We start from the raw sequence: 24,838 nt of genomic DNA, 5'->3' as shown, positions 1-24,838 counted from the left end.
TAATTATAATACTTTAAAAATTAAATTTACATTTAGGGTTTATTGTTTTACTTCAGTTTAAAAGATCAGTAGCATACTCATAATATTTAGTAATAGGTTATTACATGATCTTTAGACAAAGTTTCTATAAAGAAATATGTTAATACAGTATTATATGTTCACATATGTTTATATCTAAATATATTTATCAGTTAGTTCAGTTCAGTTCAGTTGCTCAGTCGTGTCCGACTCTTTGTGACCCCATGAATCACAGCATGCTAGGACTCCCTGTCCATCACCAACTCCCGGAGTTCACTCAGACTCACGTTCATCGAGTCAGTGATGCCATGCAGCCATCTCATCCTCTGTCGTCCCCTTCTCCTCCTGCCCCCAATCCCTCCCAGCATCAGAGTCTTTTCCAATGAGTCAACTCTTTGCATGAGGTGGCCAAAGTATTGGAGTTTCAGCTTCAGCATCAGTCCTTCCAATGAACACCCAGGACTGGTCTCCTTTAGGATGGACTGGTTGGATCTCCTTGCAGTCCAAGGGACTAACATTTTACTGTGCTACCACATGATAGCTAATTATTTAAAATTTAAACTAGTTTCTAATTTAAATTAAACATTGCAATCTATAAAGCCTTCTTATAATAAATGTTGAAAGAAAAACTTTTTTTTTATGTGAAACCTTCTTTGAAATCACAGACTAAGAGAACTATTAAACAACTGGCTCAGTTAACTGATTTATTATCAAAGGTAGTTATTTTTGGTTCAGTTCAGTTCAGTTCAGTCGCTCAGTCGTGTCCAACTCTTTGTGATCCCGTGAATCGCAGCACGCCAGGCCTCCCTGTCCATCACCAACTCCGATTCCCCTAAATTTTCATTTACAGCATCACTTATCCAATATCTTACATGTGCATTTCACCAGAAATTGGGTTATAAAAAAATAAGTGTAGCAGCTTTACTAAAATCGTTTAATAACTAAAACAAATATTTACTTATAGCTAACTTTTGGTTTTTTTACACTAAACTGTTACACCAGTCATCTTTTCAGTTACCTATTTGTGTGAATGACCCACAGTAAAATTACCATTTGATGGGTTTTTCTGGCCTTGTGTTAGAGCAGCTCACTCCTCCTCCATCCACCCACCCCCCAAAATAGATTGGGTTTCTAAATAGGTCTGCCTTCTAAGAAGCATTGTGCAGAGGGAGTGGTTAGGAACCCAACCTGCTGTTAGCTCATAGATGTAGATTCTAATTAAATTTCCACCACTGGCATCTGTATGTTTGTGAAAATTTCTGAGCCTCTCAAAGTTATAGGAAACTCTTCTCTGCAAAGGGGAAAATAATGATTTCTACCTCAAAGGCCTCTATGAGACATTATTTAGATAACACCCAATTAAGTGCACAAAGCCCAACAAATAAAAAACATGCCACAAATGTGAGCTATATGTTGTGGTGGTTGTAAAAACTCCTCAGATTTCATGATTTCAAACCCTACTTAGCCTTTTGTTGAATAAATATGTTTTATATTTAACTAGCAACATAGGGAGCTCCACTCCAGGTACCTGTCAATATTTTTTCAAAAGCCTGGCTAAAAGAATCAATAGGCATTGCAGATGGCCAGAGGGATACGCAGCTTTCCTAATATTCTAAACTAATTTTCTCTCATAAAACAGACTTGTAGAGACTTTACCCAGACCATATCCTCAGCAATATTCCAGGTTCCGTAGAACATTTTGTTAATGACATTATGAGATATCTTCTCTAAGATGTTCCACAGGATAAAATCCTTCCTCCAATCCTGCATTTCACTCTGAAATAGTTCTGCATTTCCAATGGAAGTGATTTGTTGTTTGTTTTCTCTTAATGTTTTAACTGATTCACATTTTTTTCCAATTTTTTGTGTGCTTCTTTCACTTTGGCCTTAAAATGATGAACACCAAGTTTGTTTCCTATTTTGTAGTGTCTCTGCAGGATGTTTTGGCCTCTTTATTACCAGTCTTATTTTCATTCTTTCCACAATGTCTTTCTATTCCGTTTGCCATGTTCAGTTTCTGGCTTACTTAATGGTTTTTACCTTGTTTCACTGTATGAATCATTATAAACTGTCTAAATTCTCCTTGTATAAAGTTAAACATTAAAAAAAAAAGTAACCTCTATTACAACTTAGATATAAGTGAAATTATTAATAAAATAGTTTGTGTTGCTGCTGATACAAATGGAATTTTCTTATCTAAACACATGATTGAATTTATTCCACGAGCTAGTAAAACAGCAGCACAGAAAGGTAAATTGTATAAAAGTTAGAAAAAGTTAAGAGAAGAACTACAAAGATGATTAAGAGAATAAAGGCACCGATCATTGCTGATCAGGTATCTGAATTGAGTGGCTGTACAAGAACACAATATATTTATCTTGTACCATGGCCTGGAAATAATTATAAGAGATAATAAGCTGTTCTATTTGTCAAAACTTCTGGGCCATAAAACAAAAGAATATGAGAGAAATAAGTATTTTGAAAGGAAAAAAAATGCCCACTATGTATCTTGGAAATCTTTATAAAGCAGCTGTGATTCATGTTTTTAATGGAATCATAATATCATGATATTATTTTCATCTTGCAACTGCTTTTGAGTTATTTTCTACTTGGTGCCAGAAAAAACTCTGAAAAATAAACTGAATGATATGATATTTGGGAAAAGTAAACAGAGATTATAACACTTTACTTTTTTTCCCTCTATCGTTTGCTTTAAAATATTTATTCAAATTCTTCTAAAATATATAGCACAAATAATAAGTTAAATAAAAACATTACAGTCAATATTATGGTACCTTCATTAAAATTGTCTTTTATGAATTAAATTTATTTTTATTTCCCACAATGTAGCTCTGCCTATGCTTTAAGCTTGCTCTTTTCTTAGGTAGAATATTTGCTCCAACACTGCTTTATTTTTTAATGTTTGTATTCCCCGTACAGGGTAAACAAAAAAATGTAAAACCATCTCTATCAGCCCTAAAAATAAAAAACAGGTTTTTTTTAAATGAATATTTCAATTCATTTTCAGTTAAGATTCTACTTATCTCTCTTTGCAAACAATAGCAGTTGCTCAAATATATCAAACATTATTTTAAAATTAAAATGTCCTCAGTGGAATTCTAAAAAAGCATTATTTATTTGTTTTTTTTTTGCTTTGTTTTCATTGTTTCTGGGGGGAAGAAAGCAAAACAATATATAGGAGCAAATATATTGAATCTGACAAAATATACAATCTAAATGTAGCATTCTTTTATATGTTTGTATGTTGCTAAGAAAAATGGAAGAGGGACACAATCATGTATTTACATTTTTCTATATCATATATATCAGATGACAATATAAATTTATAACACTCATTTATTATCCGTCAATACTTTTTTCTCTCTCCCAAGAGAAACTGGTAGTTTTGACTATAAGCATTCAGAAATGTGTTAATCAATCAGTGGTGAGTACGGACATTAAAATATGAATAAACCTATTGAAAGCAAACACATCAACATATATGACTCCACTGAATCAAAATACAGTAGAATCTAAAGAAAAAGTAAAATCTAGTTGAAAAGACTCTTTGTGACTCCATCCACTATAGCCCACCAGGCTCCTCTGTTCATGTAATTCTCCAGGCAACAATACTAGAGTGGGTTGCCATTCCGTTTTCCAGGGAGTCTTCCCCACCCAGAGACTGAACCCTGTCTCCCACAATGCAGGCAGATTCTTTACCATCTGAGCTACTAGAAAAGTCCGAAAAATAATTTGCTTTGGTTATTTCTTCAAAGTACATAAGTAACAACATCACATATTGTTTTGTACAAGTCAAACTGTATTCTGGGCTATCTTAATTTTGTAAAATACTAAAAGTTCTTGTAACATAATGAGTTGAAAAATGAGTATTTCCGCTAGGAAAGACAGGAACTTACTTCTTTCTCTGTGAAAATAAAGCCCCAAACTAAGTATTTTAGAAAAATAGTAGGTGAATCCCTTTTGTGTCATAACAATGAATCACCTAGACTGAATAAAACCAAATTACATTTATAATTTTTTAAAGGAATCATGAAATATACTTTGAATATTAAAAAAAATGGATTTCATTTTATATTGAGTTTATGTTTTATTTTTATGACTGGCTTCAATTTATTTTACAGCTATTAGATGCCTATTACAGAAAACATTATTTTCAAAAGTTTTGCTATTGAAATATCTATGCTTGATAATCTGATAAAATTAGATCATTTATAGTCATTCTCTGTTGATAACCTCTTCAACTTCATCTTTGTGTTAAGAATACTTAAACAAAATTGGCATGTGATTGGAGATATTTATAGCAATTCAATTTAGAACGTAGTAGATAAGAAAAACTCTACAACTATAAACTTTCAATACAATAAAATATTTCATACATCCCAGCCTATATTTTTTAACATATTTTCATTGGTTTGATTGGATAGCACCATACCTGATATTTACAATGCACTCAGTTCACATGGAATAAATGAGATAAATTAAAAAAAAATCTTAATGTAGAGCTAAAAATGTGACTGTGGGGAACAGATAATGGAGCGTTCATTTCAGTTCAGTTCAGTCGCTCAGTCATGTCCGACTCTTTGCGACCCATGAAGAGAAGCACGCTAGGCCTCCCTGTCCATCACCATCTCCCGGAGCTCACTCAAACTCGTGTCCATCAAGTCGGTGATGCCATCCAGCCATCTCATCCTCTGTCTTCCCCTTTTCCTCCTGCCCCCAATCCCTGCCAGCATCAGAGTCGTTTCCATTGAGTCAACTCTTCGCATGAGGTGGCCAAAGTACTGGAGTTTCCACTTTAGCATCATTCCTTCCAAAGAAATCCCAGAGCTGATCTCCTTTAGAATGGACTGGTTGGATCTCCTTGCAGTCCAAGGGACTCTCAAGAGTCTTCTCCAACACCACAGTTCAAAAGCATCAATTCTTTGGTGCTCAGCTTTCTTCACAGTCCAACTTTCACATCCATTCCTGACCACTGGAAAAACCATAGCCTTGACTAGACGGACCTTTTTTGGCAAAGTAATGTCTCTGCTTTTGAATATGCTATCTAGGTTGGTCATAACTTTTCTTCCAAGGAGTATGCGTCTTTTAATTTCATGGCTCTAGTCCCATTACTAAGTTGGGAAATTAGTATCACGATGGTGAGAGAGGACTGACATCCAGGGCCTTTATTGATACGAATCAAGTATTGCCATATAAAGTCAATCCTTTCCAAGAACACAATACCATTACTTTTGAATGTATAATTTTTATCAAATTTTTCAGTATTCAAGCATGACAAATATTATTTGGCTTTGTTTGCTCAGACCCAACACCTAGGAGTCATTATTGTTTCTTACTTTTTCTCATATGTCCAATTTATAACAAAGTCTGTAGGTTGTATCTTCAAAAATTATATCCTTAACTCCTCCCTGTCTCCATACCTACCATCAATTTCAAGCCACATTGATCCCTCTCCTGGAGGATTCCTCTAGACTCTTAACTAGTCTCCTGATTTCCCACTCAACAACCTTTTAAAACTTAAAGCTACAATGTTATTTCTCTGTGCATAACATTTAAAGCAAAATGCCCAAAAGAAATACAGTACAAGTTACACATATAAATTCAAATTTTCTGTAGCCACATTAAAAAATTAAAGATAAAAATGGTGAGGTGAATTTAATATATTTATTTAGCTGTATATATCCAAAATGATCATTTCATATATAATCCATACAAAAACATTAAGGAGATATTTGACTTCTTTTGGTATTAAGTCTTTGAAATCTGGTGTGTATTTTATACTTGCAGCACCTCTCATTGGACTTGTCACTTTTCATGTCCTTGATAACCACATGTAACTAGTATCTACTATGCATGTGTGCATGCTAAGTTTGCTTCAGTTATGTCTGACTCCTTGTGACATAGCCCATCGGGCTCCTCTGTCCATAGCATTCTCCAGGCAAGAATACTGGAATGGGTTGTCATATCCTCCTCCAGGGGATCTTCCAGACCCAGGGATCAAACTCAAATCTCACCTCTCCTGAGCTGGCAGGCAGGTTCCTTACCACTAGCTCCATCTGGGAAGCCCAGGACTTTCTATTTTACACAAAGTAAAATGTTAAAATCATCCAGGTGGCCTATGAGATCCTGTATAACTCATTTCCTACATTGACATCTATATCTTGATATGACAAATATATTCCTAACTCTGGATTTCCATATATGTAGTGTCCTCTCTCTGGAATAACTTTCTCTACTCCTGACTCCCCACATCACCACAGACAAATGACTTTCTCCCTCACTTCTCTTAGGTTTTTGCTATATTTCTGCTTATTAGAAAGGTTTTCCTCAATCATTCTATATGAAATAATACATCTGTTTCATAATATATATTGTTAGTTTTACTTATTTTTATTATAGTTATTACTGCTTGACATCAAATTGTGTATTATTTATTATTCTTATCCTATTTGCTGTTTTTCCCCAACAGAATGTAATTTTCATGGAAACAAGGACTTTGCTTAAGTTCATTGTTAAATCTTCTGGAGAAGGGAATGGCAAACCACTTCAATATTCTTGCCTTGAGAACCCCATGAACAATATGAAAAGGCAAAATGATAGGATACTAAAAGAGAAACTCTCCAGGTCAGTGGGTGCCCAATATGCTCTGGGTGAACTCCAGGAGTTGGTGATGGACAGGGAGGCCTGGCGTGCTGCGGTTCATGGGGTCGCAAAGAGTCGGACACGACTGAGCGACTGATCTGATCTGATCTGACTGTTAAATCTTCAGTGCTTACAACTAAGAACTACTCTTTATTTAATGACTAAATTGCCAGCTTCAGGATAGGGATGCATACTCAGTCACTAACTCATGTCGGACACTTTTGCAATGACATGGACTGTAACCCTCCAGGCTCCTCTGTCCATGGAATTTCCCAGGCAAGAATACTGAAGTGGGTTGCCATTTTCTTCTCCACAGGATCTTCCCAACTCAGGGACTGAACCAGCATCTCCTACATTGGCAGGCAGATTCTCTACCACTGGGCCACCAGGGAAGTCCCAAGATATGGATATAGGAATCAAAAAGTTTAATTTCCTGGTCCAAGAATTCCTAACCACTAGAGGACCAGGGCTTAAGCCTAGATCCTGTGAATTGAAAAGGAAAAGCCTTCCTAGGAAAAACTGCTTATTTATCAATTGGGAATTTCACCCAAGATTTTCTTTAAAGTGTTTTCTTATAGGAGTTAGAATAGAAAAAAACAAGCATTGTAACTTTTTCTCTTTACAAAATATAATGCTTCAAATTAGGATTCACTAATTTAGAGCCCATTAACTAAACCAGCCTTACCTGCTCTTGAAAATAAAGTGTTATTTACAAAAGGATTTTGCTATGATGAATACTAATTATTTTTAACATTTAAATATTTTAATAACAAAATTAAGTTAATGAAACAGCAAAATTTAAATATCATTAAAAGTACAAATATTATTTTTAATTTATTATTAGTAAACTATTAATATATCTCTTTATAGAAAATTCCCTGAGCTTCCAAACTCTAGAGCAAAATGTAGATAAAAATGATCAACGATAATGTGTTTATTGATTTGCCTTTCAACTCCACCTTTCCCCTCAACTCTAAGTCTTATGCAGATATAAGACTATATAAGTGCTGGCTTTTATTTTTTATTGTTTCCTAGATTTTCTTCTGAAATGATTTTATAATTCTTATCCCAGAAATACACATTTTGGCTAGATTTCTAAAGTATGTTTTGTAAGCTCTATTCCAGGAGCTATAGATTAATTACACAGACTCATTTCAGATGTTTTGTAAATTTTTCATGAACTATTAGGCTCCTCCACACCAAAGCAATAACTACATCAATAAAGTCTTAATTTCACTGAATTTTCATATTGTATTTAGAAAATAAGAAGCATTTGACCAACTCTGAGACCTAAGTTACCAATTCTGTTTTATATTATAACACAATATTTCTAAATTATTTTATCTATATTTTTGAAAATGCCATTTCCACATATTCTTACCATTTAAATTTTAGAATCCCAAGCATCTTTTATTTATACGAGCTTCATGGTGAAGTGAAAAGAGCAAGGAGGAAGACACAAAATGCAAACAATTTTTAGCTTCTTTAGACACTATTGCCAATCATTTGTATGTTATAATAAGATCTCCTTAACCTTACCCTCACAGCTATTTCTCCTATGCCTTAATCTCAAGAATTTGTAACAGAAAAACAATGCTCACAAAGAGATAAATGCTAAGATCAATCTAAGATGCTTCAAAACACAAACATGCGAGGCCACTCATAAGGGGCACAGATTTCCATTATGGGAGAATTTGCTGAGTGTATTAATATAATTAAAAAGATATGTGTTTCATTGCAAAAGATCATTTGGTTACTTATATAAGCATTAAAAAACAAAGTAATAAAAGAAAAAAATTAGTAGAGCTATTTAAGCCAGTTACAAGAAAGTGGGAAGTAATTATTATCATTCCTATAGCAACTAAGATTTACTCTTTGAACATTCTATTTTCCAGGCATCATACTCTTAGTTATCAAAGGACATTGATATCTTATGAAAAATCTTCCCAATCGTGAAATGAATTTATTAGATCATTACATTTTTCTTTGATCTACTCTTCCAATTTGTGCTGATTTTGTGTGTATCAGGAACACTTTGGAGTATGATCTGGCCACTTCCCTAGTGGCTCAGCAGTAAAGAATCCACCTGCAATGCAGGAGAAGTGAGTTTGATTCCTGGGTCAGTAAGATCCCTTGGAGGAGGAAATGGCAACCCTCCCGTATTCTTGCCTGAAAAATCCCATGGAGAGGAGGAGCCTGACGGGCTAAAGCCTTGGGTCTCAAGAGTCAGACACAGCTCAGAGACTGAAAGCACATACAAAGGAGAAAAATAAAAGTGATGATCATATGGAGTTTGTTTTCCTATCTTAAGGTAGGGATGTCTCAGGAAATACAGAAGATGGCTTTGAAGGTGATCTGACTTATCTAGGAATACCTACAGGAAACATATATATTGGTTAGTCTGATCATTGGAATAATAAATTCTTATTTTTAAGTACCAAGTTGGCACTCTGCTGTCTACTTCGTCTATGTGTATGCTTTCATTATGCCCTCCATTATCTCACCCCCTGCCCTGGGACATGGAGCATTTGGGGCTTCATGGTGCTGAATCAGATCTAACAGTCTATCGCTACTTCCATCTTCTGTCTACTAAAGTTGATTTCGAGAGGAATCATAATGACTATAAACTATATGATTCCAAGGGTATGATCTTCTGGAAAAGATATAACTATGGAGACAGTAAAATGAGCACTGATTTCTGGGGGTTAGTGGGAAAGGTTTGAATAGCTGGAGCATGGAGGGTTTTTTAGAGTAGTGAATCTATTCTGTATGATATTACAATGATAGATACAGTAGTCCAAACCACAGGATATACAACCAAGAGTGAACACTATGTAGACTATGGATTTGAGATGATTATGATGTGTCAACATAAGTTTATTTATTGTAACAAATGCACTATGGTGTAAGATATGGATAGTGAGGGGAGCTATGTATGAGGCAGGTGGAAGAAGAAGTATATGGGCATTCTCTTTATCTTCTACTCTATTTTACAATGACATAAAACATCCCTGGAAAAAGTCTCTTTTTAAAAAGGGATCCAAAATTTTTGTCCTTAAAAATCTCTAAATTAACACAGATTGTAGAAAACAAACAAGAAAAGACATCCTGTAAAAGGGAATCTGGCATGTACCTGCTATGCTTACTGCACTAGTAAATTTAGGTTTACTTATGTGCTTAGTCACTCAGTCATGCCCGACTCTTTGCGACCCTTTGGACTATAGCCTGGCAGACTCCTGTGTCCATGGGATCACAAAACTTTCATTCAGGAAAATGCATCAAATGCTTACTATATAACTGGAATTATAGTAGTGAAAGGCAGATTTCCTATCTTTATAAAGCTTATGTTAAATTGATATATAATATAAATATTAAATATGCTTTGAACAAAAGCAAGGGTTGAAAAGAGTGTCATCTCTTTTGCATGGTAATCAGAAAAAGCCTGTCCCGATAGATGACATTAAAACAGGTGTAATCCCAGTCAGAATGGCTGCGATCCAAAAGTCTACAAATAATAAATGCTTGAGAGGGTGTGGAGAAAAGGGAACCCTCTTACACTGTTGGTGGGAATGCAAACTAGTACAGCCACTATGGAGAACAGTGTGGAGATTCCTTAAAAAACTGGAAATAGAACTGCCTTATGATTCAGCAATCCCATTGCTGGGCATACACACTGAGGAAACCAGAAGGGAAACAGACACGTGTACCCCAATGTTCATCGCAGCACTGTTTATAATAGCCAGGACATGGAAGCAACCTAGATGTCCATCAGCAGATGAATGGATAAGAAAGCAGTGGTACATATACACAATGGAGTATTACTCAGCCATTAAAAAGAATACATTTGAATCAGTTCTAATGAGGTGAATGAAACTGGAGCCTATTATACAGAGTGAAGTAAGCCAGAAGAAAAACACCAATACAATATACTAATGCATATATATGGAATTTAGAAAGATGGTAACAATAACCTGGTGTACGAGACAGCAAAAGAGACACTGATGTATAGATCAGTCTTATGGACTGTGGGAGAGGGAGAGGGTGGGATGATTTGGGAGAATGGCATTGAAACATGTAAAATATCATGTAAGAAACGAGTTGCCAGTCCAGGTTCGATGCATGATACTGGATGCTTGGGGCTAGTGCACTGGGACGACCCAGAGGGATGGTACGGGGAGGGAGGAGGGAGGAGGGTTCAGGATGGGGAACACATGCATACCTGTGGTGGATTCATTTTGATATTTGGCAAAACTAATACAATTATGTAAAGTTTAAAAATAAAATAAAATTTTAAAAAAAGAAACAAAAAAACAAACAAACAAAAAAAAAACAGGTGTAATCAACTACTATTTAGTAAAAGTTAAGCATATATAAACCACTTTTACAGACGCAAACAAGATACTCTCTAATCGCTATTCCATGCTTAAATGTTGATAATCACCTCTTTCATAGGATGTTTTATGTGGCAAAAAAAGGTTAAATTTTGTGAAGCACCAGGAAGTAATTCTTGCAGACCACATATGCTTTTATTATCTGAGAGTAACTCATGTCTTAATCCAGTGCCTATTGTATTTTATTTGACACATAGTTAGTAGCAGGTTAACTATCTGACCATCTATAGTTTCTTCTGGCAACACAGAAATATAAGATGTTTCACTTGAAAGAGGCAAATTGACAGTAAATGACATCTGTCAAGTTGTATTCAATAGAAGACAAGGAATAACTAATAAGTATCACTGTAAAGTTATTAAATGATACAGGCTAGGTTAGGGTAGTTAAAGGTGAAATAGTAAAGACATGTTAATATTCCTTGATAATATTTAGAATATTAGGAAACTGTGAATTCATAATCACAGTTTTGAGACAACACTAACATATTCAGCCATGTAGAGTATACACTGTTAAAAAGGCAGAGGGACATGATATGTATTTTAGAATGAAAATATGAAAGAATTGACATTCTTTAAAAATTATAAAAGAATAAGCTTTAGCCATTTAGACACATCATTCTGAGAAATAATAGCATTTCCTGGACTAGCTAGATTGCTGAGATAATGAGCTTTTTGAAGACTCTGGAGCCACAAAATCAGGATATATACTCAAATAGTTATGCTTATTTCTTATGTACAGTATTTTGAATTTATGTTGACCCATCAGTCAAAACATTCTGAATAATAAGATCTCACATCTAATTTTCATTCTTATTTGAAGAATCTTAGATCATTACAACTTCAAATGAAGTTACCTGTTTCAATAAAAGAATAACTTAAGTTTAATTTTGAGAAGGTATTTTAAAAATGTGTGTTTAGTCTGAACATTGTAATGATCAAAATGACCTAATTCAGAAAAAAACTGTAGCCATATGAAAACAAATATGTAAGTAAAGAAAAAGCCTTACTCTGTAAGGTCTTCTATCTTTTTTTCCACTAGAGTAGGGGGCACATTAGAAACAATGACTTGCATATCCAGCTGATTGACCACAGACACCTGAAAGGCAAAAATAGAATTCATTTGGCTTTTACTCGTTAACATTTCTATAATCAAATTAACATTTTTCTTTCCTACTATGCAAAGACATAGCGGTTTCCAATTTAAGCACAAATGGTATTTCTAACTACGTCATCTCTGTTATACATGTTGGGACAGATTGGGAATGACAGAATAGTTGCTTACTTAGATGTTATACAAGCCTAAGTGACTTCGACTATTGTTGGTTTTGCATTTGTTTTCTTGACTTTTACAAAAGCATAAAATAAATGTGGCTTTGAATATTTTTTAAAAACCTGGGTTATTTAAGAACACTCAGGAAAATGGAAAACTAAGCTTTTAGGGTTTATAAATCCTAAGAGATCCTTTATTCATTGTCATTAAGAATCTGGGACATGGACAGTTAGAATAATTCATTCCATGAGATCACCAAATACAGAATCATGCCTGCATTAGCCAACTTTGTGTAGATAAAGAGGTATACACATACAAGCTCAGGCTTCCCTGGTGGCTCACTGGTAAAGAATACACCTGACAATGCAAGAGACACAGATCTGATCTCCGGGTCTTGAAGATCCCCTGGAGGAGCAAATAGCAACCAACTCCAGGATTCTTGTCTGGGAAATACCACAGACAGAGAAGCCTGCTGGACTACAGTCCGCCAGATCACAAACAGCTGGACACGACTTAGTGACTAAAACAATGACAATACATAAAAACTTCAGATGGGGCTGAAAGAAGCTAATTTAACACTGTTTATGAATCCATTCTTCCATGTAATATTTACACTCCCTTCTATGTTCTTATTTAGAAAAATGGAAGAAAAATAATAGCATTTATTCTCTGCTTACAATACATGTTTTACTATTTCTCTCAAAAGTACAAGAATTAATGGGCTTCCCAGGTAAAGAACCCGCCTGCCAACATAGGAGATTGAAGAGACATGGGTTCGTTCCCTGGGTCAGGAAGATTCCCCTGGAGGAGGGCTTGGCAACTCACTCTAGTATTCTTGCCAGGAGAATCCCATGGACAGAGGAGCCCAGTGGGCTACAGTCCGTAGGGTTGCAAAGAGTTGAACAGAACTGAAAGTACTTAACAAACGCATACACACAGGAATTGACACTGATGTAATTCTATAAATCATTGTATCAGGTAGTTACAGTATCATTCCAATTTTTAAATATGAAAAAATTTTACATATCCAATTTTAAAATATGTCTCTAATAAAACAAAGAGACATTAATATCTTGGTCCCAATTAAACACAGACTCCAGAACATGTGCTCTTTTATTACCCAGACATTAAAAAATGTACTGTCCTGCGTGTATATTATACACAAGTGTTGTTGTTCAGTCACGCAGTTGTGTCTGACTCTTTGTGACGCTATGGACTGCAGCACGCCAGGCCTACCTGTCCCCCACCGTCTCCCAGAGTTTGCCCAAGTTCATGTTCCTTGCATTGGTGATGCTGTTCAGCCATCTCATCCTCTGATGCCCTCTTCTCCCCTACTGCCCTCGATCTTTCCAAGCATCAGGGTCTTTTCCAATGAGTTGTCAGTTTGCATCACATGACCAACATACTGGAGCTTCAGCTTCAGCATCAGTCCTGCCAGTGAATATTCAGGGTTGATCTCCCTTAAGATTGACTAGTTCGATCCCCTTACTGTCCAAGGGACTTTCAGGAGTCTTCTCCAGCACCACAGTTTAAAGGCATCAATTATTTGGCATTCTGCCTTGTTTACAGTCCAACTGTACAGTGAGTACACAACCAGGCACAACCACTGGGAAGACCATAGCCTTGACTATATAAACTTTATCAGCAGAGTAATACCTTTGCTTTTCAACATGCTGTCTAGGTTTGTCATTGTTTTCCTGCCGAGAAGCAATTATCTTCTGATTTCTTGGCTGCAGTCACAGTCCGCAGTGATTTGGAGCCCAAGAAGAGGAAATTTGTCACTACTTCCATCTTTTCCCCTTCTATTTGCCATGCAGTAATGGCAGTTTGTAATATTAAATTTTAAAATTAAAAATATGTATCTAATATTATACACAATTAAAATTGTGTAAATGCATATACACCAGGGCTATGAATTTAATACTCTGGAAGAGGCATATTTAGCACTATATATCTGAATATAAATTTTCTGGGGAATAACTTCATATTTTGGGCTTCTCTGATAGCTCAGTTGGTCAAGAATCCACCCTCAGTGCAGGAGAACCTGTTTGATTCCTGGGTTGGGAAGATCCATGGAGAAGGGATAGGCTACTGCAGTATTCTTGGGCTTCCCTGGTGGCTCAGCTGGTAAAGAATCCACTTGCAATAGGGAGACCTGAGTTTGATCCCAGGGTTGGGCAGATCCCCTGGAGTAGGGAAAGGCTACCCACTCCAGTATTCTGGCCTGGAGAATTCCATAGACTATAGAGTACATAGGGTCACAAAGAGTCAGACACCACTGAGCGACTTTCACTTTCAACCTCATGTTTACATATATTTTTTATATAAGTTCCCAATTCTCTGCATGTAGTTGCCCATACATGCCGTATCAGAAGTCATAAGCTCAAACTTCTTCAGGGACCAGGCAGGTTACCTAAATGAGGAAAGCTGTCAAAAGTATGAAATAATAGGGAGAATTGGCAGGCTCTCAAATCAGAGAGCATATTACTCCTCTGAAGAACTCAGCTACTTCTCGTCTCTACTGAGTATTGTGATGTGGGTAAACAGATCCAGATCTGCTGTAGTTTTCCATCTTTCAAGGAAAGAGACAAGATGTGAAATATTTACAACTTATTTGAAATCTTTCAAATCATAATGTGGGCCTAATAATTCATGTGTGCAGATAAACTATATTGAGCCAGGAGTCTATCTTATTACCAAGTTGCTATCAGCAAATTGCTAACATTGGCAGTTCCAACCTGTATCTCTAACTCATTATAGGTATCTGGGATCAAATGTTTAAATTTTCCTTAAACATGTACATGAATCTTGACTGTGTCCTCACACACACACAAAAAAATCTAAGTTCATTAGAAAAAGGGGATTATCATGGTTTTTTTTTTTTTGTAACTCTATTTTATCTTTTTGCATCACTCCTGAATAAAAAAATAAAAAGGACTAACATTACATATTACATATAACTTTTTTTGTTATTTGTTTTGCTTCCTGTTTTAGTTTTTAGTAGTAAAAATACATGATAAAAATCTCTAGAAAAATCTATATGAGTTTTGTGAAACTGTTTCCTTTATTCCTTCCTTCCCTCTCTTTCTTCTTTCCTTCCCTCTCTTCTTTTCTTCCCTCTCTTTCTTCCTTCATCTCTTCCTCCCTTCCTTTCTCCTCTTTCAATATTGGGTGAGAGAACATTAAAAAAAAAAAATGATCCAAAACAAACAGCCTGAAACAAATAGTAATCATGGACTCTTTTCTAAATAAGAGCATATTTCTCAGCTTCTTTTGGAGTTTGATGGAACCATATGATGTTCTGACCAATGGAAGTCAGTGCAAAAGAAGAAACAAATACTCTTTAATCTATCCCATATGTGAACCTTCCCTTTCTTGGGCAGTATCTGTTTGAATAAGGAAGCCGTAGAGCAGGACACAGACACATGATGGAAGGGAACTGAGCCACTGAATCTCAATTTGCAAGAGCTGTCAAGAACATCACCCGACCATATATGCTCTCATTGTTGGGTCATGCAAAAACAAATCTTGTTAGTTTAAACCACTGAAATTTTGGAGTTTTCTGTCACGCAGTCAGTCTATCAAAACAAACACCCAGGGATTGATTTCACGTGGTTGACTGATTTCCCCTAATTGTAGATCAGTGAAACACTAGAATGTTTTATTCAGTATGGGGGAAAGGTAACATTTCCCTTTGCATAAATAAGTTCTAAGTTTTGAAGGTTGTTTTACAAGTAAAGAGTTGGAATGCAGTCAATTCATGTGCTGGGTACTCTATTGAGAAGCAATACTTGGCCCTGAACTTATAAGTAACTCTGCCATTTATGTTTAAAAGACTGTCAGTACTTTCTCTTTATTCAGAAGGATAAATTACTTCAAAGAGAATTTTTAATTTGTTAAACAAACTGAATCAAGATTTAAAGTCCTCTGGAATATATCCATATTAAGCTCATAATTTCTCAAAAAGATTTTTTGAAAATGATTTTGAAAACATGACTTTGTACACTTAAAATAAAAAAAGTAATGCATTTTTAATTCTGATAAAATAAAAAGTCAGACTGCATTTAACTCTGCTGCTGCTGCTGCTACTGTCACTTCAGTCGTGTCTGACTCTGTGCGACTCCATAGACGGCAGCCCACCAGGCTCCCCCATCCCTGGGATTCTCCAGGCAAGAACTCTGGAGTGGGTTGACATTTCCTTCTCCAATGCATGAAAGTGAAAAGTGAAAGTGAAGTCATTCAGTCGTGTCTGACTCTTAGCAACCCCGTGGACTGCAGCCCACCAGGCTCCTCCACCCGTGGGATTTTCCAGGCAAGAGTACTGGAGTGGGGTGCCATTGCCTTCTCCAGAAGTAACTATCTCAGACTTATCTACAAACAGTTAGATTTAAAATTTTAAATATATGTAAAAGTATTGACATATACACATTATTTATGTAGAACATATATATACTTTGTGCATAGGAAGACAACAAGCTATTATAGTTTAAATTTTGATCTTCCAAAAATTTCCATGCCCTTGAATCATTGGTTTCTTCTATCATCTATAGCAAAGATATTTATGTTTAAGATTATTATATTTTGTTTATATTATATTTTCAGTAGAGCCTTTATGCAAATGCACTTCAGTTTATTATAGTAAAATTTTTTAAATTCTGCTTTAAAATTGCTTCATTTAATTATTTATGCCTTAATTACTAATGACACTTTTTCTAAACATCTTTTTTTTGGTGGGGGGAGGGTTTATTTTTGTAATGGGTTAAAATTACTAGGTACAATCAAAAGAAAAAAAAGAAAAAGCTAATATTTGTGCAACACATAATTTTAAAAACAGATTCTGAATCTTTTTAATTGTTTATCATAAACTTCTTAAAATTCTTTTTTTTTCCCTATTCACTTCTTAAATAGTTTAGATAGTACAGTCCAATATAAACATAACGTGAGACCAAAAAAAAAAGAAAGCCAGATATGTAATTTTCAATTTTCTGGTAATCACAACAGAAAGAGAAAAAATAATGAAATTAATTCAATAATACACTTAACCTAATATAATCAATATATTATCATTCCAATATTAATCAGTCTAGAAAAAGTGAAAATGTTAGTGGGTCATTCCTGACTGACTCTTGTGACCCCATGGACTGTAGCCTGCCAGGCTCCTTTGTCCATGGACTTCTTCAGGCCAGAATACTGGATTTGGTTGCCATTCCCTTTTCCATGTGATCTTTCTGACTTAGGGATTGAACCCATGTCTCCTGCATGGCAGGTAGATCCTTTACCATCTGAGCCACCAGGGAAGCTAAAAAACTTATTAAGGAGAGTTTTTACATGTTTTTCATACTAAGTCTTTGAAGTCCATTGTGTATATTACACAGTATGTCTAAATGCAACCTAGCCACATTTCAAGTGCTCAGAAGCCACATATAGCAAAGAGTTAACACAATGGACAGCAAAATTCTAGAGGTTCACACAGTTTCTTGCTTGGTCTGGTCACTGTTTCTTCCTAACTGGTCTCTGGCACAATCTCACTTTTCTTGAAAAAGAAGAGGTATCTTAAGTACTTTTTTTTTTTTTTTTTTTGCTTTCAAATGATTGTGTATGATGTCTGCAAACTCAAAACTCAAGTGGTAGTTTCTTCAAGATTAGTTTCAATGTAAAATCTAAAATCATGTTCAGTTAGACTAAAATAACTTTATAGGTCTTGCACTTTGAATGGACCTTCTGCCTATGAATTTTTAAAAACATCTTGCATTGGTCATTTGGAAAATATCGGTTCACTGAATATTGCCAGTTTTTCAAATATTGACACGTTACATTACACAATACCAAGAAAAAAAATCACATTCTTTAATATTACCACTGATCTCATCAGAAAAATCTCTCAGTAATGGCAAGCTGTCAAACTCACAGTGGTGAACACATGCTTCCCAATATACTAATTTGTACTTGGAGGCTTGAATGTCATCATTAACAACAAATACTGTCAGTTGTTTTCCTTGAATTGACAGTCTCACCTCATTTATTTTTGTGTAAATGCCCATCAAAAATTCAAGTCTGAATAACAATATTTTATCTCTAAGTTATTTTTTTTTCAAATAAAAAGCCATTCCTTGAAAAAAGCAGCTAATTCAACTTGCGTAGAGCTTTTCTCTGAGACAGCCATGAAACCTTCATACACATCAGAAATGCTTTATACCTACTTCTTATTTTATTATAGAAAATGTTGAAAAAGTTTTTAGTCAAGAGTTGATATTTGTTAAAAGTAACAAGTTTTATCGCCTAAATAAGGGCATTCTTAGTTGAAACAGGCTTCTTTTTTTTTTTTTTTTCCCCTGTTTATGTATGGCTATGAAGCCATAGCCATTTTTTTTCGGCAGGGCAAATGCAACATGGTAAAAAGGCAAATCGTGTCCTAGTATCTTCATGAAAGGAGCTTTGATCTCATGGACCCTGAAATGATTTAGGGTCCCTCTGGTTCTCATGGTGGAAAAGCAAATGGCAACCCACTCCAGTATCCTTGCCTGGAGAATCCCATGGAGAGAGGAGCCTGGCAGACTACAGTCCATAGGGCCGCAAAGAGTCAGACATGACTGAAGTGACTTAGCATGCATACAGGTTTTCATAGACTACCTGTGAGAACACTGCAAGAGACAGGCCATTCATTTACTGAACACATAGGAATTTAGTACTCAATCTATGACAGGAATTATTCTAGGTGCTTGAGATACATTAGGGATTAAATTAAATTAATTTCTTAAAATGTCCTTATAGAGCTTTTCTGAGGAAAAAACACTAATATGATAAGCCCATTATTTAAAAAAAAAAAGAAGAAAGCAACAGCTAAGTATACAGAGATGCAGTATGTTGCAGTATTAACTAGGATGATGAGAGTATGCTCCATTGTGAAATACATTGTTACAAATATTTAGAAGAGATAAGGGAGTAATTTAAACACTATGTAGTCAAAGGAACCGCTGAGCTACTGCCAGCCCCAATTTTTTTTTTTTTAGCTGCACTTCACAGCATGTGGGATCTTAGCTCCCAGACCAGGGATCAAACCCTCACTCTCTGAAGTCAAAGTTCAGAGTCTTAACCACTGGACCAGAAGGGAAAGAGACACGTGTACCCCAGTGTTCATCGCAGCACTGTTTATAATAGCCAGGACATGGAAGCAACCTAGATGTCCATCAGCAGATGAATGGATAAGAAAGCTGTGGTACATATACACAATGGAGTATTACTCAGCCATTAAAAAGAATACATTTGAATCAGTTCTAATGATGTGGATGAAACTGGAGCCTATTATACAGAGTGAAGTAAGCCAGAAGGAAAAACACCAATACAGTATACTAACGCATATATATGGAATTTAGAAAGAGGGTAACAATAACCCTGTGTACGAGACAGCAAAAGAGACACTGATGTATAGGACAGTCTTATGGACTCTGTGGGAGAGGGAGAGGGTGGGAAGATTTGGGTGAATGGCATTGAAACATGTAAAATATCATGTATGAAACGAGATGCCAGTCCAGGTTCAATGCATGATACTGGATGCTTGGGGCTAGTGCACTGGGACGACCCAGAGGGATGGTATGGGGAGGGAGGAGGGTGGAGGGATCAGGATGGGGAACACATGTATACCTGTGGTGGATTCATTTTGATATTTGGCAAAACTAATACAATTATGTAAAGTTTAAAAATAAAATAAAATTTTAAAAAAAAAGAGATAAGGGAGCTAGTCCTGAACAATGCAAGGAAAGAACATTGTAGGTAGTGAAAGTGAAAGTTGCTCAGTTGTGTCTGACTCTTTGTGACCCCATGGACTATACAGTCCATAGAATTCTCCGGGGGATCTTCCCAACCCAGGGATCGAACCCAGGTCTCCAGCATTGCAGGTGGATTCTTTACCAGCTGAGCCACAAGGGAAGCTCGTTATAAAATTTTCTAAATCGAGAGCATTTTTGACTATTGGAGGAATAGCAAACTGGCCAATATTATCAGGTTTGAAGGAGTTACAGGGAGAAGAGTAGAAAATGGATCATTGGAGGTTAGATTACCAAGGGCCTCATAGTCTTCTATAATCTAAGAATTTCTCTGAAAGAATCAGCTGATATTAGAAAGTTCTGAGCAGATAGATAACAGGACCTGAATTACACTTTAAGATATCACTTTATTTGCTATATTAAAGCCAGACTTTAGCAGGGCAAGAAAGAAAGCATATGAGCAAGTTAGTGAGTTTGTGCAATGATGCAAGTGAGTCATGAAGCTTGATCAAACAAACTGTAACAGTAGAAATATTGAAAAATGTGAAGATAACACATATATGAAGTATATGTATGTTACAGTGTATATATACATATATAAAACAATATTTACTCAGGAATTAAATGTGTGGTTAAGTAGAGAAAGGAATTAGGAGACTAAGGAAAATACATGGGCAGAGGAGCCTGGTGGGATACAGGTCCATGGGGTCACAAAGAGTTGTACATGACCAAGCACATTCACACACACACACACACACACACACACATATAAGGAATTCAAAGTTCATTTGGTCATAGAGCAAAATTTGTGAAGACTATAGGTAGAAGAGATGTGATGAGGAAGAGAAGATTAGCAAACATCAAACAGGTCTTTAGTAGACATTCAAGTATAATTCTGCATGTACATTTTGATACATGAGTTTGCTATTCAGGAATGAGCTTCAGGGTGAAGATATAAATTTGAAATTTTGTAATATATATAGATGATCTTTTAATGTTGTGGGACCGAATGAGTTTAGTGAGTTATAGAGTGAAGATAGAAAAGAGAATTAATGTCTGAGCCCTAAGAAATATTGACTAAAAGGTCAGGAGAAGAAAATGACAGTGAAAATGACAGCAAAAAATACTGAGAAAGACTGAACAGTGAGGAAAGAGATAAAGAAGAGTGAATGGTGGCCTGGAAGCCTAGTAAAGGTAATAATCAACCAAAGGTAGTTAATGGTTCAAATAACATGGAGATTCAGATTATCAGTGCTTTTACTAAGTGAAAGTCATTGATGATGTTGGCATAAGCAGTTGATTTCAGATAAGCAGTTGATTTCTCCCCCAACAGAGAGAGAAATTTTGATTTAAAAGGTGTTTAAGAGAGGGCTTCCCTGATGGCTCAGCAGTAAAGAATCTGCCTACAATGCAGGAGATTACAAATTTGATCCCTGAGTTGGGAAGATTCCCTGGAGAAGGAAATGATGGTCAAAGAGTGGGTGGTTTGAAATGGAGGCTATAAAAGGAGTGTCATAAGTGGCAATGGCAAAAAATAACTCAGGTTTTAAGTGGTTGAAATAGGATGAAAATTAAAGCCATTGGAGGAAAGGCATTCAAGGAATTGCAAGTTCAGGATATTGGAAGAATCCTCTTTGTGTATAATGAAATTGTCAAAATGTAGGAGGATTGTTGGAGAAAGTAATAGTAACTCGGGAGCCAAACTCATTGAGACATATTCGGGATTGACCAAGGCTTCGGAGTCCCAGGAATGAAGTAAGGCAGCTAGTGACAGCCAGATGATGAAAATCAAGGCTGATTCTTAGGAAGGAAGGAGGGCCTAGAAGCAGTGATGTTGTACACTGAGGATCCTACTCTCCCAGCAGGTAGTATGAAGGCTGACAAAAACAGAAAAAAATACAAACAAAAGCTTCTGCTTGAGGAGGCAGGAGCAGAAGTAGTGTCCTCAGGGGAGAATCAGATTTGCACTAAGCAAGAAAGTTTTATCAAAGTTAACAACTGTATCTTCATTCACTCTTACTAAATTTTTTCAATGATTTCCCATAAATTTTAGGGGAAAAGTTCCAATATTTTCAATAAGTTCTACACCTTATATATTTCCATCTCCAGCCCTGTCTCATTCACTTTCCCTCCCTCACTCTGCCAAGCTGAGTAAATATCTGTCAGTTGAGAACTGTCAAGATTTCCCTTCCTTCTTGGTTCTGGCACTTGTTGCTTTCTTTGCGTAAGTCATTTCTCTCCATGTCTTCCTTCTCTTTTCCGAAAGGATTTCAGATTTTATCATAAATGCCTTATGACCTGATATGAAGAGCCGACTCATTGGAAAACACTCTGATGCTGGGAAAGACTAAGAGGAGAAGGGAGAGACAGAGGATGAGATAGTTAGATGGCATCATTCACTCAATGAGCATGAATTTGAGCAAACTCTGGGAGATGGTGAAGGACAGGGAAGCCTGGTTTGCTGCAGTCCATGAGGTTGTAAAGAGTCAGACACGACTTAGTGACTGAACAACAACATATTTTGCTAGGAAGATTTCCTTGGATAAATATTGTGATTTACAAATATATCACATTATGATTATTTTGAATTGAATCTTTCTAAATATGTTTTGGATAATTTTAGAGGTATATCTTAAATTTTCATACTATAGTGTATAGAGTCCAAATAAACAAATTTAACATTGCTTATGTACATATCATATAGATAACTTATATAGTTATATTCTATTTATGTTCTTACAATATTTTAATTATACTTAGTGTAGTAGCCTTATTATCCAGCCTTAACAGGAAGAGAAATGACAATATGACTTTATATAAGGTTTACAGTCTTACTTTGATTTTAAAAAATCTATGCCAACCTTAATACTTTGCATATCAAAAGCTTTTTCCGCTTCCATTGGCCTTTGTTATAAACAAGAATGTTCTGGCCTTCATATCCATCATAATCATGGTGATTGGCTTTCACCATTATCTAAGAAGAAAAATATTTGATTTATGTTGCATCTGAGTGAGTGAAAGTTGTTCAGTTGTGTCTAACTCTGTGCGACCCCATGGACGGTAGTCCATGGAATTCACCAGACCAGAATACTGGAGTGGGTAGCCTTTCCCTTCTCCAGGGGATCTTCCCAACCCAGGTCTCCCACACTGCAGGTGGATTCTTTACCAGCTGAGCCACAAGGGAAGCCCAAGAATACTGGAATGGGTAGCCTTTCCCTTCTCCAGTGGATCTTCCCAACCCAGGAGTGGAACCAGGGTCTCCGGCATTGCAGGTGGATTCTTTACCAACTGAGCTGTTGCATCTATTTGTTGTTTAATCTTGTCCTGATAACTAAATGAGAACAGTGGAAATTGGAAGATTTAATAAAGTATAAACAGCAAAAGAAAAATTACATTGGATTCAGTCTTTATGTGACAAATATTTCCAGTAACAATGATATTTATAACTTTTACTGGTTTTATCAGAAAAAAAGTCTAATCTACACTTCTAAAGTAGCAATTCCATATGATAGATGCTTTGGTGTTGAGTATTTTGAATAAATGTCAATATCCGACTCTCCTTGGTAATAACCTACCACTGAGCTTGTGTACAGCCCAAGAAACAGAATAGAAAAATGATTATTGACTGAAGCCAAATATATTGATAGTTTAGTCAAGGGTCGCCAATGTCATCAAAGAGGAGTTTGGTAAAAGAAGGAGATCACTTCTGCTGGAACATATATTTGCTCTAATACATTTTTTGTTTCCTTAATTACAAAAGGCCTAAAAGTAATTTAAATAGTAATGAAAGTTTCATACATTTTAATTTCTACAGCACAACTCTGTGAAGCATTTAAAACCTGTAAGTAGCTCCGGCCAACTTTATATTAAAAATGAGATCTTCAGACCAAACAGAAAACCAGTGCTTAAGACAATGCTGTCACATTCATATTCAAAAACAATATGATTAATTTCTGAAATGTCAAAAAAATAAACCAGCATAAAGCTCTAATTTTTTAATATCCTAAACTATATGTAGTAACAACTTGGATGAAAGTTAATCACATTGATGTTTTAGAAAACCTATTTCCAATATTTAAAAGTTCTAGGTGTTAAAACGTTAACCCCTGGCTAGTACTGCACATACCCCCTTTTTCTGAAGTTTCATCTACTCACCAGAACATCTGCTTTGCCACTTAGTCCCTTCCCATAGTTGTCAGTTGCGATGACTTGAAACTTAAAGTAAGACCGCCTCATGTTATGGAAGAGCATAGCCGTTTTGATAAGCCCTGTGTATGCTTCCACCACGAATCCTTCCTTTCCTTCTTTAATTGGTGGTATTATGAGTCTGTATGCCATGGCACTATAATTGCCAGTATCTTTATCAGTCGCCTAGGAGGGGGAAAGCACAGGTTATAAATAAGCTGGAAAAAAATAACCTTTATGAAAGAGCTTATTTCTGGTTGCAAGACTTCTGTTTCTTGGGTAACAACACACTAAAGCCCTCCTAAAGTTATATTTTTCTAGGTACCATTATATGGATGCATAGACTTTGTATGCACAGGGTTGAACAACTGTTATGAGAAGGATAATGACTACTGAACTGTGAATACAAGGGACAGAGATGCTAACTCAGTCCCACTGATGAACCAAGTGTGTTGATTGGCATGTTTAATGGGATCAGCACTGGGCTGAGACCCAAATCGGTTTAAGGATGGGACTGTGTACCTAACCATTGTCTTGTGTAGTAGGCA

The 24,838-nt window shown here is 35.9% G+C and overlaps 1 protein-coding gene across 1 annotated transcript in view; it reads right to left on the bottom strand.

The window, feature by feature from the left end:
* PCDH15 (protocadherin related 15) overlaps positions 1-24,838 on the bottom strand; it is a 1,060,244-nt gene that overhangs the window by 51,878 nt on the left and 983,528 nt on the right. Inside the window, exons 27-28 of the mRNA XM_059881970.1 lie at positions 24,261-24,476; positions 12,080-12,168 (exon numbers count right to left, since the gene is read on the bottom strand). Coding sequence (XP_059737953.1) covers positions 12,080-12,168; positions 24,261-24,476 — 305 coding nt within the window. The remainder of the gene's footprint in view (positions 1-12,079; positions 12,169-24,260; positions 24,477-24,838) is intronic.

This window comes from Bos taurus, chromosome 26, assembly GCF_002263795.3.
Source record: "Bos taurus isolate L1 Dominette 01449 registration number 42190680 breed Hereford chromosome 26, ARS-UCD2.0, whole genome shotgun sequence".
Lineage (NCBI taxonomy): Eukaryota > Metazoa > Chordata > Mammalia > Artiodactyla > Bovidae > Bos > Bos taurus.
Note: the sequence above shows the minus strand (reverse complement) of the source record. Positions and strands in the feature narration are given on the sequence as shown.